The sequence below is a fragment of the Egretta garzetta genome, unplaced genomic scaffold (genome assembly GCF_000687185.1).
Source record: "Egretta garzetta isolate BGI_Z169 unplaced genomic scaffold, ASM68718v1 scaffold273, whole genome shotgun sequence".
Classification (NCBI taxonomy): Eukaryota; Metazoa; Chordata; class Aves; order Pelecaniformes; family Ardeidae; genus Egretta; species Egretta garzetta.
The window spans coordinates 192921-209143 of NW_009259236.1; the positions used below are offsets into that span (position 1 = coordinate 192921).

Sequence of the window (16223 nt, forward strand, 5' to 3'; positions counted from 1 at the left end):
ACGAACCTGGTCTTCTCCTACAGCAGGAGGGGTTTCGCCCTCCCGGTCCCCCTCATGCCATCCATCGACTTGGGAGGGGTGAGGAGAGAGGTTGCCAGTGAAGACTGAGGCAAAAAAGTTGTTGAGTACCTCAGCCTTCTCCTCATCTGCTGTTACCAGCCTGCCGGTCTCGCTTATCAGCGGGGGTACACTCTCTTTAACCTTCCTTTTCCGGCTGATATACCTGTAGAATCCCTTTTTATTATTCTTTGCATCCCTAGCCAAGTTAAGCTCCAGCTGCGCCTTCGCCTCCCTGACCCCATTCCTACACAACCGGACCACTTCCCTATACTCTTCCCAGGATGCCTGTCCCTGCTTCCACTGCCTGTGCAGTTCCCTCTTCCTCCTTAGCTTGACCAGCATCTCCTGTCTCAACCACGCTGGTCTCTTCCCTTCTTTGCTTGATTTCTTACACCTAGGGATCGATAGCTCCTGCGCTCTGTGGACCACTTCCTTAAAGATCTGCCAGCTCTGTTCTGCTCCCCTGTCCCTGAGGGCCGTTTCCCAGGGAGTCCTACTGACTATCTCCTTGAGGAGCTGGAAGTTGGCTTTTCTAAAATTCAGGGTCCTGACTATACTCTTTGTCCTTCCCATTTCCCTCAGGAGCGTGAGCTCTACCAGCGCGTGATCACTGCAGCCCAGGCTGCCTCCGATCTGGACATCTCCGACGAGCTCGCTTGCATTGGTGACCACCAGGTCCAGTATCGCATCCCCTCGGGTAGGGGTGTCTATTACCTGGCTTAAGAAGTTGTCCTCAATGCATTCGAGAAACCTGCTGGATGGCCTACATCTTGCCGTGTTGGTTTTCCAGCAGATGTCGGGGTGGTTGAAGTCCCCCAGCAGGACGAGGGCCTGCGAGCGCGAAGCCTCCCGGAGTTGGAGGAAGAATGCTTCGTCAGTCAGCTCCTCTTGATCTGGCGGCCTGTAGTAGACACCAACCACCAGGTTCCCTTTGTTGCCTCTCTCTCTGATTCTTACCCATAAGCTTTCGACCTGCTCGTGGCTATTCTTCAGGGACAGCTCTTCACACTGTAATGATTTCTTGATGTAAAGGGCAACGCCCCCGCCCCTCCTTCCTCGCCTGTCCCTTCTGAACAGCCTGTAGCCATCAATAGCTACATTCCAGTCATGGGATTCATCCCACCAGGTTTCTGTAATGGCAACCAGGTCGTAGCTTTCTAGCAGCATGATTGCTTCCAACTCCTCTTGTTTGTTTCCCATGCTGCGTGCGTTTGTATAGAGGCATCTCATCTGAGCTGTCGGCCTCATCACCTTCATAGCAGTACACTCCTTGTTTCCTTTGAGGTGTTTCATGGGCTTTTCCTTGTTGGCTCCTATTACCTCAGGAGCCTCCGGCTCACCTCCGCCAGACTTCAACCTTGCTGCAGCACCCCTGGCACACTGCTGGGCAACAGGTTGAGGGCTCATACTAGCCCCCAGTCCCTCTAACCCTTGCATATCAACCCCTGGCCTGTCGCTGGCAAGCCCAATAGGTTCCCCTTCCCCCTTCACATCTAGTTTAAAGCCCTGTCAATGAGCCCCGCAAGCTCCTGGGCAAAGACCCTCTTCCCCTTTTGAGAAAGCTGGCTCCCATTTGACGCCAATATTCTATTTCCACCTAGCAGTTCTTCATTACAGAACTCTGGAAGCCCAGTTTTTACCCAGTTCTTACATGGTTTTCTGGTAGTTCTTTTTTTACACACCACAGCAAACGCTCTGAACTCTTTAATGTTTCCCAATTAGGTAAAATAATTATTATTCTGATTTATGCCTGGGAACGTAGATACACTAAAACAATATCTAACCCATCCATGTTTCAATACCAACAGGACAGGTCCAACAGCCTAAAATCTGCCACAGCAGAAATTACTTAACAACAGAGATTGATTTCCTTCCTGCAAAACTACAGCAATGGCTGTAACTGGGAAGTACAATGCAATAAATGCTACAGTACATCCAGTAAAAGCTGACAATTTGAAAAATCCACTATGAAACCCTATTTCCACCAAGCATTTGTAACCCTGTAACCTTTCCAGATGCTCATAATATGTCCAGATTTACACAGATTTACAAGGGATAACAAAAGCTACAGACATCTCCAGATGAAGGCTGTCTCTTGGAAGAGCCCAGACACACTGAAACTTCTCAAAGAATGATTTAACTACTCAGTTAATTCTATAATTTTCATATTTTTTCCTTGCATACAGTAAAAGTTCTCTCATTTAATATCAAAATTTGAACCTTGAAACATCCCCTTACCATATTCCTTACATTTCCATAGGTCTAATCCTGAGAAGTTATCTGTGTATATAATGGATACACTGAAACCTATGGAAATTTTAAAACCTCTGTAGACAAAATTCTATGAGGGAATAAAATGAGCAGCCAGCAAATGTAATATTACATAAAATCAAATAAAACTAATTTAAAGTAATAGTTTTCACCTAAAAATATGTTTGAAGTAAATCTGATTTTCCTGTTATTGTCAATGGCACATTTCATGATTAAAATTAAGTAAAAAAGCCCAAGGTGTTTTTAGTTATTGTTTTACAGTCTACTTACTTTGAATAATCAAACCATTATAATCAGTTCCTCCTGATTAAGAGAGCATTACAGGTTTTTACTAACTGAAACTACCTACTTAAAGGAAACAAAAATATTTCTTTTTTGAAAAAATATCATGTCATTAAAGAAACAGTGTGAAATAGAATGTAAATGTATGCTCAAAGCTGCTTTAGAACACTAATTTTGATTTCAACTGCCACTGTGCGTTGTGCTGTCCAAGAGCACAATTCAGAAATTAATATAACTGAGATAGGTATACTAAAAAAAATTATAAATAAATAAAAACTAAGAAAAAAAATTATGATCCTCCATAAAGCCACAGATAACTAGCTGTTCTTAAGCTAGGGAGGGAAAAATAATAATAATAATAATAAAATAAGTATTGTAATGTTTCCTTGATTTCCAAAAAAGGAGCCCCCAAGGCATGGTGTGTACTGCACATGGCAAGCAGATATAAAAGCGTCAGAGGGAAGGAAGAAGAGACAGAGGGAAGGAGAGAGAGAGATAACATACAACCCTGCAGCTATGACTTTCTAATCAATGGGATTCTTGACAGGAATATAAATCTAACTTTCACACTGAACAGTTAGAGTTTGGAATTTTCACAGAAATCCTTATTTTAGAAATCACATGGTTATAGTTTTGCTGCTGAGATTGCACAACAGCCTATCTAACAAGAGGCAAAACCCCAATTTTTATCCAGAGCTATGCAGAACAGTATTCACACTTTGAATCAAGTTCCAAATGATTTATGCAGAATATAATAAAGCAATAAATACAAGTAAAGCATTTAGATGATTTAAAATAATCCTTATCTTCTAGGTAACTACTGTGTACGTATTTTGACATAATATGATACTGTCAAACAGGTTTGAGTGTAAGGATAATTTTTACAGAGAAAATAGTTTTCTATTTTTTTAAAACATAATACAAATCTGATTAAACTTGTATTCCTCATATCAAGTTTACAAATTAGATGGCAGTACTGGACTAGATTCAGTGAGTTCTTATCTCCTGATGTTCTAAGGGAAATAATTAAAAAACATTTGACTGAAACTTCCATACACAAACAGATCACTCTTCCAAATCAAGCATCAGAGTAAAATAACAAATCCTAAGTGTATCATTTGATGATATGTACTAAAACTTTAAATCTGTATTTATTGGCTTTCCTCAGGATACCCAGTGATCTTAACAATTAGTCTCTAGTACTGAAATTTTATCCTAGATACTCTCCTAATATGTTCAAAGTGTCTATGACTGGAACTGGTCTCTTTCTACATGTGCTGTCATAAACTAGATAGTCTACATAGCCTTTTTTTTAATTATTTTTTTAAAAGAAGAGTTAGGAAAGGACTTAGGAGCAAGAATTCCATTTTTATGCTAATATTTGTGTCTACAAACCCAACAGATGTGAACCTCACAATCTGAAATGTGATCACAGCCAAAACCAATTTGAAAACGGCTGCTCTGCAGAGTTTTATCCAAAAGAAAGCATTTGGAATACCAAACGCTTTAAAACCATAGATTGCCCTGGATAAGTCTTTGGTCTATGTAACAACCTAGGAAAGGGAATGTATTACATGTGACACAACCACGGATTTTCAGTCTGAAATTGTGATTTTTAAGTTTACTCTGGAACAGTCAAAATTCAAATCTCTGTTTTCTCCATTTTGTGGAATTGTTGTATCTCTTGACAAGGACAGGAGCATCCACCAGCAGAGCAACCTTTGAATGAGACCTTTAAATGAGCTAAAAGAACCTTTTATGACAGACATAAACTCAGAACAGCAGACTGATACGGCCCAGCAGCACAACCGACCGTATGAGACAAAAGTTCCAAATTGGACCAGAGAAAACAATGATAAAATGGGCACAAGACAAAGGGAAAGCAACAGCAAAATAGGTGAAACACAGACCGGGGAAAGAGCGCCTTAGGCTGAATGGTATGGTAGTTGGTAAAGGATTGGAGTTATGAGCAAAGAAACTGTTTCCTGTAGTTCAAGTGTTACGATGCACAGCGTAGAATTTTTTATTTTTTTTTTCCCCTCCATTCTTTGTAAGTAGGTATAATGGCATCAATATATGCCCATGCCACACACTGGTAATCAAACCACTCACTAACATCTACAACTGCTAACGTGTTTGGACACAAAAAGAGGAAAAGATAACTTCACAGTGAAGACTTAAGTCAGAGTTTAAAGATATGATCACTCTTCAGCTTTCATCATGATAAAAATTCATCATTTAGTCCTGATCTTGGTTTCCCATCTCATCCTGAGAGCCTACAATTGGCTAGACAAAAAGTCCCAGAGGTACCATGGAAACAGTACACCTACCAGCACAGCTCTTTCTCACAAATATACACGTCGCCTCTGCAACAGGTATTTTTGTTTCTTGACTATTTATCAAGAAAAGCATTAAGGGTAGGATTCAAGCCAGTGCATTAAGTCTATCAAAGATGAATCCACAAATCCAGTGAAAGAATACACCCCGTGGCAGGCAGAACATAACCTCCTGGCACCTCTCCCTGCTGGAGAGGAATAAGATGTATTTATGCCTTTTCCCCGGTTCCAACCAGCATTGCTAAGACACTTTTGGGGCCACATACTATTTAAAATAACTATAATCATGAAAGGTATAAGATTCCTATAATGCAGTGTACAGGGCAGAATGAACTGAAAGAAACATCTTTAAATATCAGGTTATTCACAGTTAACTTTAATGTGTTATTTCTCCTACTTGACAAGTTACTCCACTTCAGTCATTCCTTGTTCTTAGTCCTCCCATTTGTTATGCGCTATCTTAAGTTGCAAGCCCTTCCTCTAGACAAACACAATAAGCTATTCCAGTACAAAACAAGATGCACTAATTGTACTTTCAATGACAGGTCCATGCATTCCTCTGTTCAATATTCAATGACATGGGAAAATGTATAAAACACAGTACACCTTAATATGTTTCCAAAACTCCAAAAATCTAATCACTGTAGATTCTGATCAAGACGTGACAAATGTACTGAATATAATTACCAATTTCACAGATATTTTTTACTTAGATTAATTGTTTTTAAAATCCTTAAAAAAGGATTACAATTACAGGTAATTCTCCAGTTACTTCTTTTTACAGGATATTTTTTACATCTGTAGTGTCTGCAAAATCTTACTAATATCTGTGATGTAACCCTTTAACAAAAGACTAAGTAATACTAACATTTCCTAAGAAATGTAGGGAACAGTAGATTCATCACTAAAACATTGCCAGGTCAATCACAAAATCCAAAACCAAAAGCAAACAAAAAAAGGGGGAAAAAAAGTGATTATACACTAAGTATGAATTGCAGTAACTTTGGGCTACATTTAATTGTACTCACAGTTGACACTGGTCTCCTTTGATTCCTTTAGTTGTGCAGAAACATTTTCCTGTTTGCATGTGACAAATATTTGCATGTCCACTGCATGTGCAAGCTATAAAATAAAAAAGGAAAAGTGAGATTTCTTCGCCCACATTTTACTTTATATCTAAAGGAATTTTCGTGGACTTTAATACCTAAACCTAAACAAATTTCCTACAAGCTTTATTAAAAAAAAAGAAATTACTACTTCAATTATAAGCTGCTTTGGAAGAACATTTCAGTAGCACATCATTCAGTTTATTTTCTATAGAGTTAAGAACTATGCATCTGTCATTAGGGGCTCTCCTCCACATCTTAAATGATAGTTTGAGAACAGCCATTAAAGTCTACCATTTCAATGTGCAATACACAAAATTATTAACAATACATCTTTTCTATACAAGGTGAAATCCTGGCCAATGGCAAAAGCAATGGCAAAATTCCATGAGTTTCAAATTTCTAATTAAAGATAGTTTTATTGCAGATGTTCGGTAAAATATCTAATATAATTGGAACTCTTACTTTTGACAAAAGCGAGCAAAAAGAAAGCTTTAAAACTATTTGAACAAACACGAAGTTAGTACTACAGTTATGGTCCACAACAAGAATACTCCAGAAGCAAAACCCAGGCATCTTTACAAGCTCCTGAAATTTGAACTGGAGGAGAATCACAGAAACATCATCACCACTCCACTCCTTCTTAAACCCAGTGGCTGAAGTAAATCTCTCCACAGCGGTCTGCTTACTGCCACTCTCCCTGCCCGATTGATTCTCACCTTAAAACAAACCTTCATGTTCCCAGCTCTTGAGCTTACTTTTTACTTCTCCTTCCCATGTCTATATGCATGACTATCTTGTTTAGGCAGTCTTCCCTATTTTCTAACCAAGTGTACAAAACTTAATAACCTCCCTCTAGTAAATGTGTCAGTAAGTTCCCACACCATACTGGAATAATTACCTGCTAATATTCACACTACATTTAAAGTCTTTCTTTTCTACAAAGTAGCTCTGAACCTACCTTGATGATCACATTATGCGTGAAGTTATGCATGAAGTTTTAATAATGACTAAGATTTAATATGTGGGCTCCTGCTTGGGAACAGGTATGATACTAAGTGGTGACCTGTACATAAGAGTTTATTTTCCACTTTGTAATCCTAATATTGAATTTCTATCAGAGGCATTGAGTTTTAATGTTCCTATTCTACTGATAAGGCATAACACACAATGAATATTTCTGTGACAGTGTCCATACCGTACACACTCTGACCTCTCTGCCCCAGCCTAAGACAAATAGGGAAAATGGTAATATAACAGCCAGACTAGAACCACAATTAAACACAAGATATTATTGACAGAATATTTCAGTGTCAGGAATTCTATGGTTTGTTCAGCCTTCAGAACTTGTTAAATAGCCAGCTGAAGCTGAAGGAGCAATTCAGCTAAAGAGGTACTGGAGATTCAAACTGCCTGCAAGAAACACATAGCAGAAATGTCTATGCAGCATATAGTGACGCGTGATGTTTTTCTCTCTTTCATAATACCACTTGCTACAACTTCTCCAAAAAAACCTAGTTACCACAGAGTGCTAAATTTTGTAATTTTGCTACAATCTTAACACTATACAATAAATGTTTATTGAAGTGCTGCTACTATATAATCAGTTATGTTTTCCTAAATCCATTCACATTTTCCCCTCTACATTTATGGAAGAATTATTTAGGCACTTCAAGCTGGAAAAGCCTCTTCTCAAAGTCAATTTTAATTGGGTGAATCTTTGCTAAACTTCCGGTGAAAAACAAAGGAATGTGTTTGTGACAGCTTATTCCACTTATGGTTAATTGTTCTTAACACTAAAGGAGCTAAAAGCCTGAATTCCAAATCATACTCCAAAAGCTGTCAATATATTGACAAATACAGAAGCTACGGCCAAACCTTAGCTGATTACTCCTATAGTTATTGCTCACTTAATAGGAAGCAGATCACAAATGTGAAAGTGGAATTCACTTTACTTGTGTGGCTTTTATTTAGTAAATGTATTTAAACACTAAGTTATAAAAGCCTTTGGACACTACACATCTTTTTACCTTCTTGAAAAAGAAAAAGGGGGCGGTTTAAAATGGATTATACAGCAAAAGTAACAGATGTAGCCATATGAGACTTTGTGGAAGGGCAAACCCCTGTCCTTTGGCAGCTCAGACATGCCTTGTATGCCCAGCCCATGGAATTACTGATAAATCAAACTTTTCAGCACCATTTATCCCCAGGGACATCCAAATCAAATCAGCAGCTGCACAGTGCACTTTGGCGTGCTGTGTGCTCACTCACACAGCACTCCACTGATGAACTCCTCTCCAATCAGCCAGGTATTTCCTTCCATTTAAACTGTGTCATGTTTTAGTCACTGCACTCTGTCTTTGGAGTTCCCTGGCTTTATACTGGAGAACACTTAAATAACATAAACATTGGACAAAATTTATTTTCCCATGTACGCATGTCTAAATTTTGACCTGTGCGTATTCATAGCGCAGACCAATAAGGCATAAGCTCATAGTTTGGTCTCTCTCACCAGAAACACCAACACGGCTGCTCTACCTCACCTGCATTTTTTTCACAACACACATGAAGCTTCTATAGTGCTAAGATCAGTATGGTTGGAAAAGAAAAAGAAAGGAGGCGTTCAGAAGACTCAGAACCTTACATTCTGGATTCTTCATCAAAGAAAAAGCTAGTTCTGACAAGCCCAGCAGCTAATTTTCTCCTGTTAAAAGATTAAGAGAAATTATTCTCATTGATCAACTTCCCAGTAATTTAACTGTTTACTGGATAATACCTTGAAAAAGGCCATCAGGAGCTAATTACTTTTACATTACTTTATCTCATCTGGACAAATTTTCTTTAACAGCAGTGAATACATATTTTAATTACTCTCAGGCTTGCAAGTCTGATGAAAAATGGATTCCTACCAATCTGTGGACCTCTGTGTAGAGAGTAACTCAAAAACCAAAGTACATATAAGCCATCCCTGCTGTTACTGAAGGAAATGTGAAAGTTACATTATCAAATACATTATCAAACATGCAACAGCAGAAGCAGGACAAAATTCAGTGGAAAAAAATTTAGATGCCATTGACTTTGTGCCTCACTGCAGCTTTTTTCCATGGCTGTACATCTGAATAATACAAAAGAAATTTGAATATGAAGTATGTTTATAATTCATAGAATCACAGAATGTTTTGGGTTGGAAGGGACCCCTAGAGGTCATCTAGTCCAACTGCAACCTAAAGCTACTTTTGATTTCAAAGTAACAGAAGATTTACATTCTTCCTTTACCTCAATATTTCCATACTCCTCATTCCATATTTTCTTTAATGTTTTCTATTTGTTTTTCTCTGCGTAACCATTCTCAGTGAAGGGTTTCCCTTCTGATAGCACTGCAAGTCAACAGTTAAAACTGAGCTACAGTAGCACCTTTTGCAGTCTAATGCTAGTAGAAATATGCCAAATCTTGGAATCAGTTTTAAAAACATATTTTATACCAGTCATTCTCAGCTGGTAGAAGTCAGCACAAACGATGCAATTTATATTTCCCATATCTGTTGGAAATCAACTCCCATGCATTTGTTTTCAAGGAATAAGGATTAAGTTCCAGCAGCAGCAGCTAAAACCTGTATTAAGTAACTTTTTTTTCTTCCAAAAAAAAGGGCAGTTATCTTTAATGTTGATCTAAAGAAATGCTTAACATGATTTTTCTTTGTAAGAACTCCCTAAAGCTGAAGGGAAAGGAAATAAGGGTTAAAACTAAAGCTATACTTGAGAAGTGACATTCAAAATTATTCCTTTTTTTTTTTTTTTTTTTTTTTTAGTTCCCCCCCCGCCAAGTATTTAATAAAAGGTTTAAGAGTTTGAGTAGAACTGCATGTTGGTAAGCAGAGATCTCTGACTGAAAATCCCTGGCTCAAACTACTTAATGCTAGATGGTGGGAGGATCACATTATCACTTTTGATTTTCTGGGCCTGTCTGCCCCATCTTAATGAATGAATCTGAGACACTGTCAAGGGAAATTTCTGAGATCCCATTTTTGTGCCTTAGTGTTCTCCTACAACATCGTATTTTCTGCAGCTATGTATGAAGTTAGCTAAGCCACCCCACTGAGATTCTCAGCCAGTAAGGACAGTTTCAGCTTCTGCCACACTTGAGCATTTTACTAAGTTTCAGCATCTTTTAACTGATTTCCTTTCTCCTTTTTCCTTTCCATTTAGTTCCCATGTCCTTCAGCGTAGACTTTTGATAGCCACTCTTCATTCACATGCCCAGGTAGGCACAGTGCGAATCTTTTGCCCTGTCATATCTCCTAAGTGATGTTAGGTTGACAGCAACACCTTCTCTATCATGATTAAGCTTTAAATAATGTCCAAATTCTTAACATGAATTATTTTATTTGGGACACTGACAGTGGGCTTAAAATCAGAGGATGAAGCACACCTACACAGATTTGCTGGTTTAAGAAAAATTAAATATAAGCAGAAACAACCTTTATGCTTTTGGATAGGGATATTGCATCCCTAACAAAAAGACAGAAACAAATAGGAAGATAACAACACTTACAAGCTGAGTAGGGAATGGTTCTCTAAACTTGATTTTATTTATTTTAAATATACTATTTATTTTTTTTTAAAGAAATCTAGAGTCAACTTTTGGCCTTATCCTCAAAAAACGCCACGCCAAACCCATAGAAAACTAGCCTCACCAACGCCATTATACCTTTTGCTGATTACCACCATATGAACAGCAGTGCAAGACTGTGAGAGAAGAGACATGATTATCTACAGGGTACATCAGATTCAGATTCTACTGCCGTATGACATATTCCAGCACCCAACGCAGCATCATACTCAAACAAGATCAGGAAGGCATGATGACACTAATCCTCTCTCAAAATCTTCCCTGACAGCCACCAATGCAGAGAATAGCTTGAAACCCTCCTTTAACTCTACAGCAAGTTTAATGTACAGTAACATTCTAACAGTCTTATTAAATTGTGCTCACGTTCTATAGTTCCTCCTAATGTAAGTATTCATATTCAGTATTCAAACTTCAGGAATTAATCTCTGCAAACCAACTGGTTAAAATTAAACATACAGAAATGAAATACACAAAACTTCCTTCTCTTTTTAAAAAAAAAAAAAAAAAGTAAAAATCTGCATCCCAAAACACGACTGACAGCAGTAGTGAGTCAATAATAATAGTAAGTCAATTCCAGGTGATGTACTTTCAATGAGATAATCACACCTCCAGGATACAACAGGGACTGATAGTATATCATGGCTCCTTTTCCCTCATGGGGAAGAAGTACATCTGTCATTCTCTGTTTCATAATTCACATAGTGCTAACAGTTTTTAATTATAAGGACAAGCTTAAGACTCAAAATAAATGCCAGCTTCTGCTGGATTTCAGAACCTTCTATTAGGCAAGAATTATCATTAGCCTTGCACTTTCCAAAATAAATTGCAGTACATGAAACACAGAAAAACTTGTTCCCAATGCTCATATTTCACTTAAAAGATACAAGAAAAGATGGGAAATAGAATTGTCACACATTTGTGTGTGAAAAACTCAGGCACAGAATATAGACACAAAGATATATTTTAATTCAAAATATACTGTACAACTCCTGTCAGAGACTTTATTTCATGTTGCAAATTTCTGCCCAAATATGTCTACATTCTTTAAATCAGCTTTCAATTTTTTAATATATTTTATGATATGTATATGTTAAAAAAAAATATATCAGCTACAAAAGTTCTTCTTGCAAGTAAGACCAGTAACTTTAGATGCGGTACTTTGGAACCACTCATTCACCCCCATCATGACTGAGAAAGATGAGTTAAGTCCACAGCATTGTATAAACTGCCTGCAGGTTGAGCGTTATTAATGAGTTCTGATCACTTTTGTGTTCTAGGTATAGATACACTTAGATGCTGGAAATTAAACCCCCAGACTGACTGGCAAGACATTTTAAGTTAATGTCTCACTAATATCAAGTCTTTTAGCGCAGATAATGAGTGGACTTTTGTAGCAAATCTCTCAGGCATCCCCTTCCTACCATGTTTTGGTTTGTATCATACTCCATGTCCACGAACACCATTTCAGAAGAATGAAATCAAAACAGAAGATGGCCACAGGACCACAAAGGTGATTAAGGGACTGGAGCATCTTTCATATTAGGAGCGGCTGAGAGAGATGGGATTCAGCCCGGAGAACAGAAGTCTCAGGGGCACCTTACCAACCTGTATAAATACCTGATGGGAGGGAACCAGACTCTCAGTAGTGCCCACTGACAGAACAAGAAGCAATGGCCACAAATTAAAAACTGGGAAATTCCATCAAAACATACACTTTTTTACTGTGAGGGTGACCTGCTGCACTGCTGTAGGTGCACATCTACTTGGCGCTGCACCTTTGGATAGGAACAGTGAGTTCAACCCAACTTCAAGAGGCTTCCCATACTACTGCACGCACGCCTCTCCAACTTGGGTTTACATTAGGCACACATGCTTTTGTTTAAACATTTATTTTAAATACTTAATTACCATGCAAACATTTTATCAATCATTAAATATTTTAAGGAAATAAATAAACAAACTATGGCTTACAATAAAAAAAACTGTTTTAAATGCAGAATTTTTAACCTATTTTGTCATGTTACTTATACATATTAACTGAAATGATGACATTAGAGCTTTAAAAACAACAACAACAAAAAAACACCCCGGCAATTTCTACTCTATTTTTAGGGAAATAGCAGTTCACACTACTCTTTTGTACAACATGCAGATTCTAAGTGGAACAGAAATATTATATGAAAGCAATATAATCCAGTAGAGTAAATCCATGCTGTAAAATCACAACCCTATAGAATTTATTAAATAATAAATCCACAGCATGATTGATTCAGAGTTGCTAGCTCAGCATATAAATGTTCTTGCTGAGGCTGACAACAAAAGAATCCCCATCACTATTTCCATGAAGTATGCATTTTAGACAATTGAATTTAAAAACGTTTATTGCTTAGCCCCCATCTCCCACATATAGCTGCAAGAGCAATTTTTCTCTCAAATGGAGCTCACTACAAATGGTACTTTAACTTAATATGTTTGCTTACTTCAAAGATTACTAAACTTGTAGCTGCACACAGATAATTCCTTTAAGACACCTTGCTGAACTTTTAAAAAAAGGAAAGCTATGACAATGCTATTAAATATTTAGGTGCATTACTTTAATTTTGGTAATGTGCAAGGCATAAGTCATATCAAAAAGCATACACATTGTATAAAAAAATACACATGTATCAAAAACCCCATCCACATCAAAACACATACGCATTGTATAAAAAAACATGTATGTTGTATGTTTTTAAAAAAGGAGAAACAGGCTTTCTTCTGCAGCTAGGCTAAGTAAGAAATAGCAAATATAAACCTATATTAGATATAACACTGTAATGCTCAATTTCACTGTAAATGTTCACTTGTGTAATCCACTAGTCCGCTCATATGGGAGCTGCCCTTCCGAGACAAGTTTCTACATTAGTAATATTACAAAACTGTCTGGTCACTTATTTTTCTAGAAATGTATATTCAACTGGAAGCCCCTGATACCCTTTTAGCATTCAACAATTACTTTTATAGGAAACGCATCCATTCAACCTTTGAGACAGACAATGTAAAAGCAAACAGATGTGCCCAAAAACACTTGGGCATATCACTAATTGAGTAGCATCAAAAGCTAAAGAACTTCTGTGAAGCAATGAGCAATAAAAATAAGTGTTCAAAACAAAAAAAAGTTGTTATTAGAAAGGACTTCTGTTTTCTAGCAAGCACTCCAAAAGTATATGCAGGTCAAATGCAACTGTCATTTTACAGTGGCACAATTAACCTTCACGACAAACCAGTCTTGTTAGACTAATTTGCACACATATGAGTAATTTTATTTTCATCCTTCTTGGTTTATCTTGTGATTTATCTTTCTTTGGTCTCAAACCAATTTAATTTTTATAGTACAATAACAGCACAGAAAAGACAAAAACCCCATATCTATGTGTATTGGCACAGTCCTAAGAACTGTGAGACGTTATACTTGCCAAAGAGAGAAAAGGTAAAATGAACAAATACAGGTTTAGGATTTATATGGGTAGGATATCGAACCAGTATATGCAGGATGTACAGGAATTCTGCAACCACCCAAATCATATATATACCATGTACGTACCATTTAAAGCAAGGTCAGCTATTCCCAATATTCATAAAAATTAGATAATCATTTTACCAGATCAATACTGGATATAGATTTGTTCTGGAAAACACAAATATGCCAAATCACCCAGACAGCCATTTTTGTGAAATTAGACACTCCTCACAACATTGCCATTTTTTTGAAAGGCACCAAACACGTTCTCTCAGACCGCAGTGCAGCCTGCCACCTCCTTGGCATTTTAGAGGCTACCTGGTGCTTACAGACACGCTCTTGTCCTCAGCCACTTCCCATTCCAAAAGGGCAACTCACCTAAGCCTGGATGTGATTTTAACTTTTTTCTAGAATTTACAGTCATAGCAAAACAAAGACAATTTCACTTGACCATGACCTAAGCCTACGGAGACCATTTGACTACGAGGAAGGCTATTACTTTTTTTCTGAAAAGCAATATGGTGTCATGCAGTCAAGCAGCATGGAAATCACAAGTGAAGTTTCCCTAGCTGTTTGGACTGATACATGCATTCCAGAAGTAGGATATTTATTCTAAAATACCCAAAACAAATCTGGGAAGCAACAAACAGGATGATTTTCTGTTGCAGAAAACAAAATTTAGTTTAGTTACACTAACACAATCCTATGGCAACCTTCTCCATTTAAAGGCTTGTATTTATTCTTAAGCTGTTTTTACACTTTGGCAAAATAGCTCTGCAGTGTTTCTATTTCATTACTTCTTCTGTTTAAAGTATTCGTCCTGAAAACTGAACTGATTTGTTTGTTTGTTTGTTTGTAATAAATACCTCTCAAGCAATCATACTAAATCTGTCTTTAATCATCAGCAACTAACATTATAAAGACAGCTTGGAAAACCATAATTCTGTTTTACACAAGTAGATAATGAAAATGCAACACAGAAGATTAACACTGAAAGACAGGGTATTTTGTCTAGTTATGAACTGAGCAGAATCTTAAACAATTAACAAGAGCCTTGCTGTGCCTGACTCTTTCATGTCAATACTGAACTACAGTACAATTCTATAATTCTGTTTTCAACCAAAAAAACGTGCCAAACCAAAACATTTCTGTGAGAACTCATGAAGTAAGTATCACCAATTTAATTTTCTCCATGTTATTCTGTGTGGAGAACTGAAACTTCTATGCTTATACTTTGAACATGTAAAACTGAAAAATTTCAGGGGAAAGCATTATTAAGAGCACTTTATTTGGAGATAAGTTTAATATATCCTACTTAAAAGTTTCCTTTTGATTCTTGCCACCTGTTCTTTTCATTTTTAAATAAAATATTGTATGTTGTTAAGAAATAAATAGACTTCACGTTCAAATTTTACAGTGGGTTAAGCTGCAAGTTTTCTAAATTCAGGTCAAAAACCAAACTCTGTATCTGATACGCAGTACAGTTCTTTAAGCACACAAGCATTTAAAGTGATGTTTCTTCCCTATGCCTGTAAGATTATTATTCTTTACATTATTTTTAGTTTTCTTGTTTGTGAAGAGGCTTCTCACATGCAATCATGAGATAACATTAGAATTGATTAAAAAAGGAAGTGATTACTGATTTGGCAGACTAAAATTTTACTAGGTTTAGTAAAAACTAAAACAGTGGGGTTTGTTGGGTTGGTTTGGTTTTTTTTAAAGAAAAAATGCAAACTGATGTTTTCGGATGCCTTCATCTCTGCATGTCCAACAAGAGATGTGTTTAAGAAAACTTTTTCAGACACCAAAGGCTTAGTACATTTTTTTCAAATTCTGTCTTTTTAAATTTTCTTGAAAAAGACAGCAACTTCTCTACTGGCTACTTTGAAATTTTTGGCAAAAAACCTCCTTTCATCAAAGGACTGCTATTTTTTCCCTCCTCTCTCTAAAGAGAATGTATATCTTCCTAAATTATAATAGAAAAAAAGATAAATCAAAGATTGTTATAAGGCAGTATGAAAAGCAAAACAATTTAAAAC

At 37.0% G+C, this 16223-nt stretch overlaps 1 protein-coding gene across 1 annotated transcript in view; it reads right to left on the reverse strand.

The window, feature by feature from the left end:
* ATRNL1 (attractin like 1) overlaps window positions 1-16223 on the reverse strand; it is a gene marked incomplete at both ends in the record, with an annotated part of 304322 nt that overhangs the window by 126335 nt on the left and 161764 nt on the right. The window contains one exon of the mRNA XM_009635895.1: window positions 5978-6071. Coding sequence (XP_009634190.1) covers window positions 5978-6071 — 94 coding nt within the window. The remainder of the gene's footprint in view (window positions 1-5977; window positions 6072-16223) is intronic.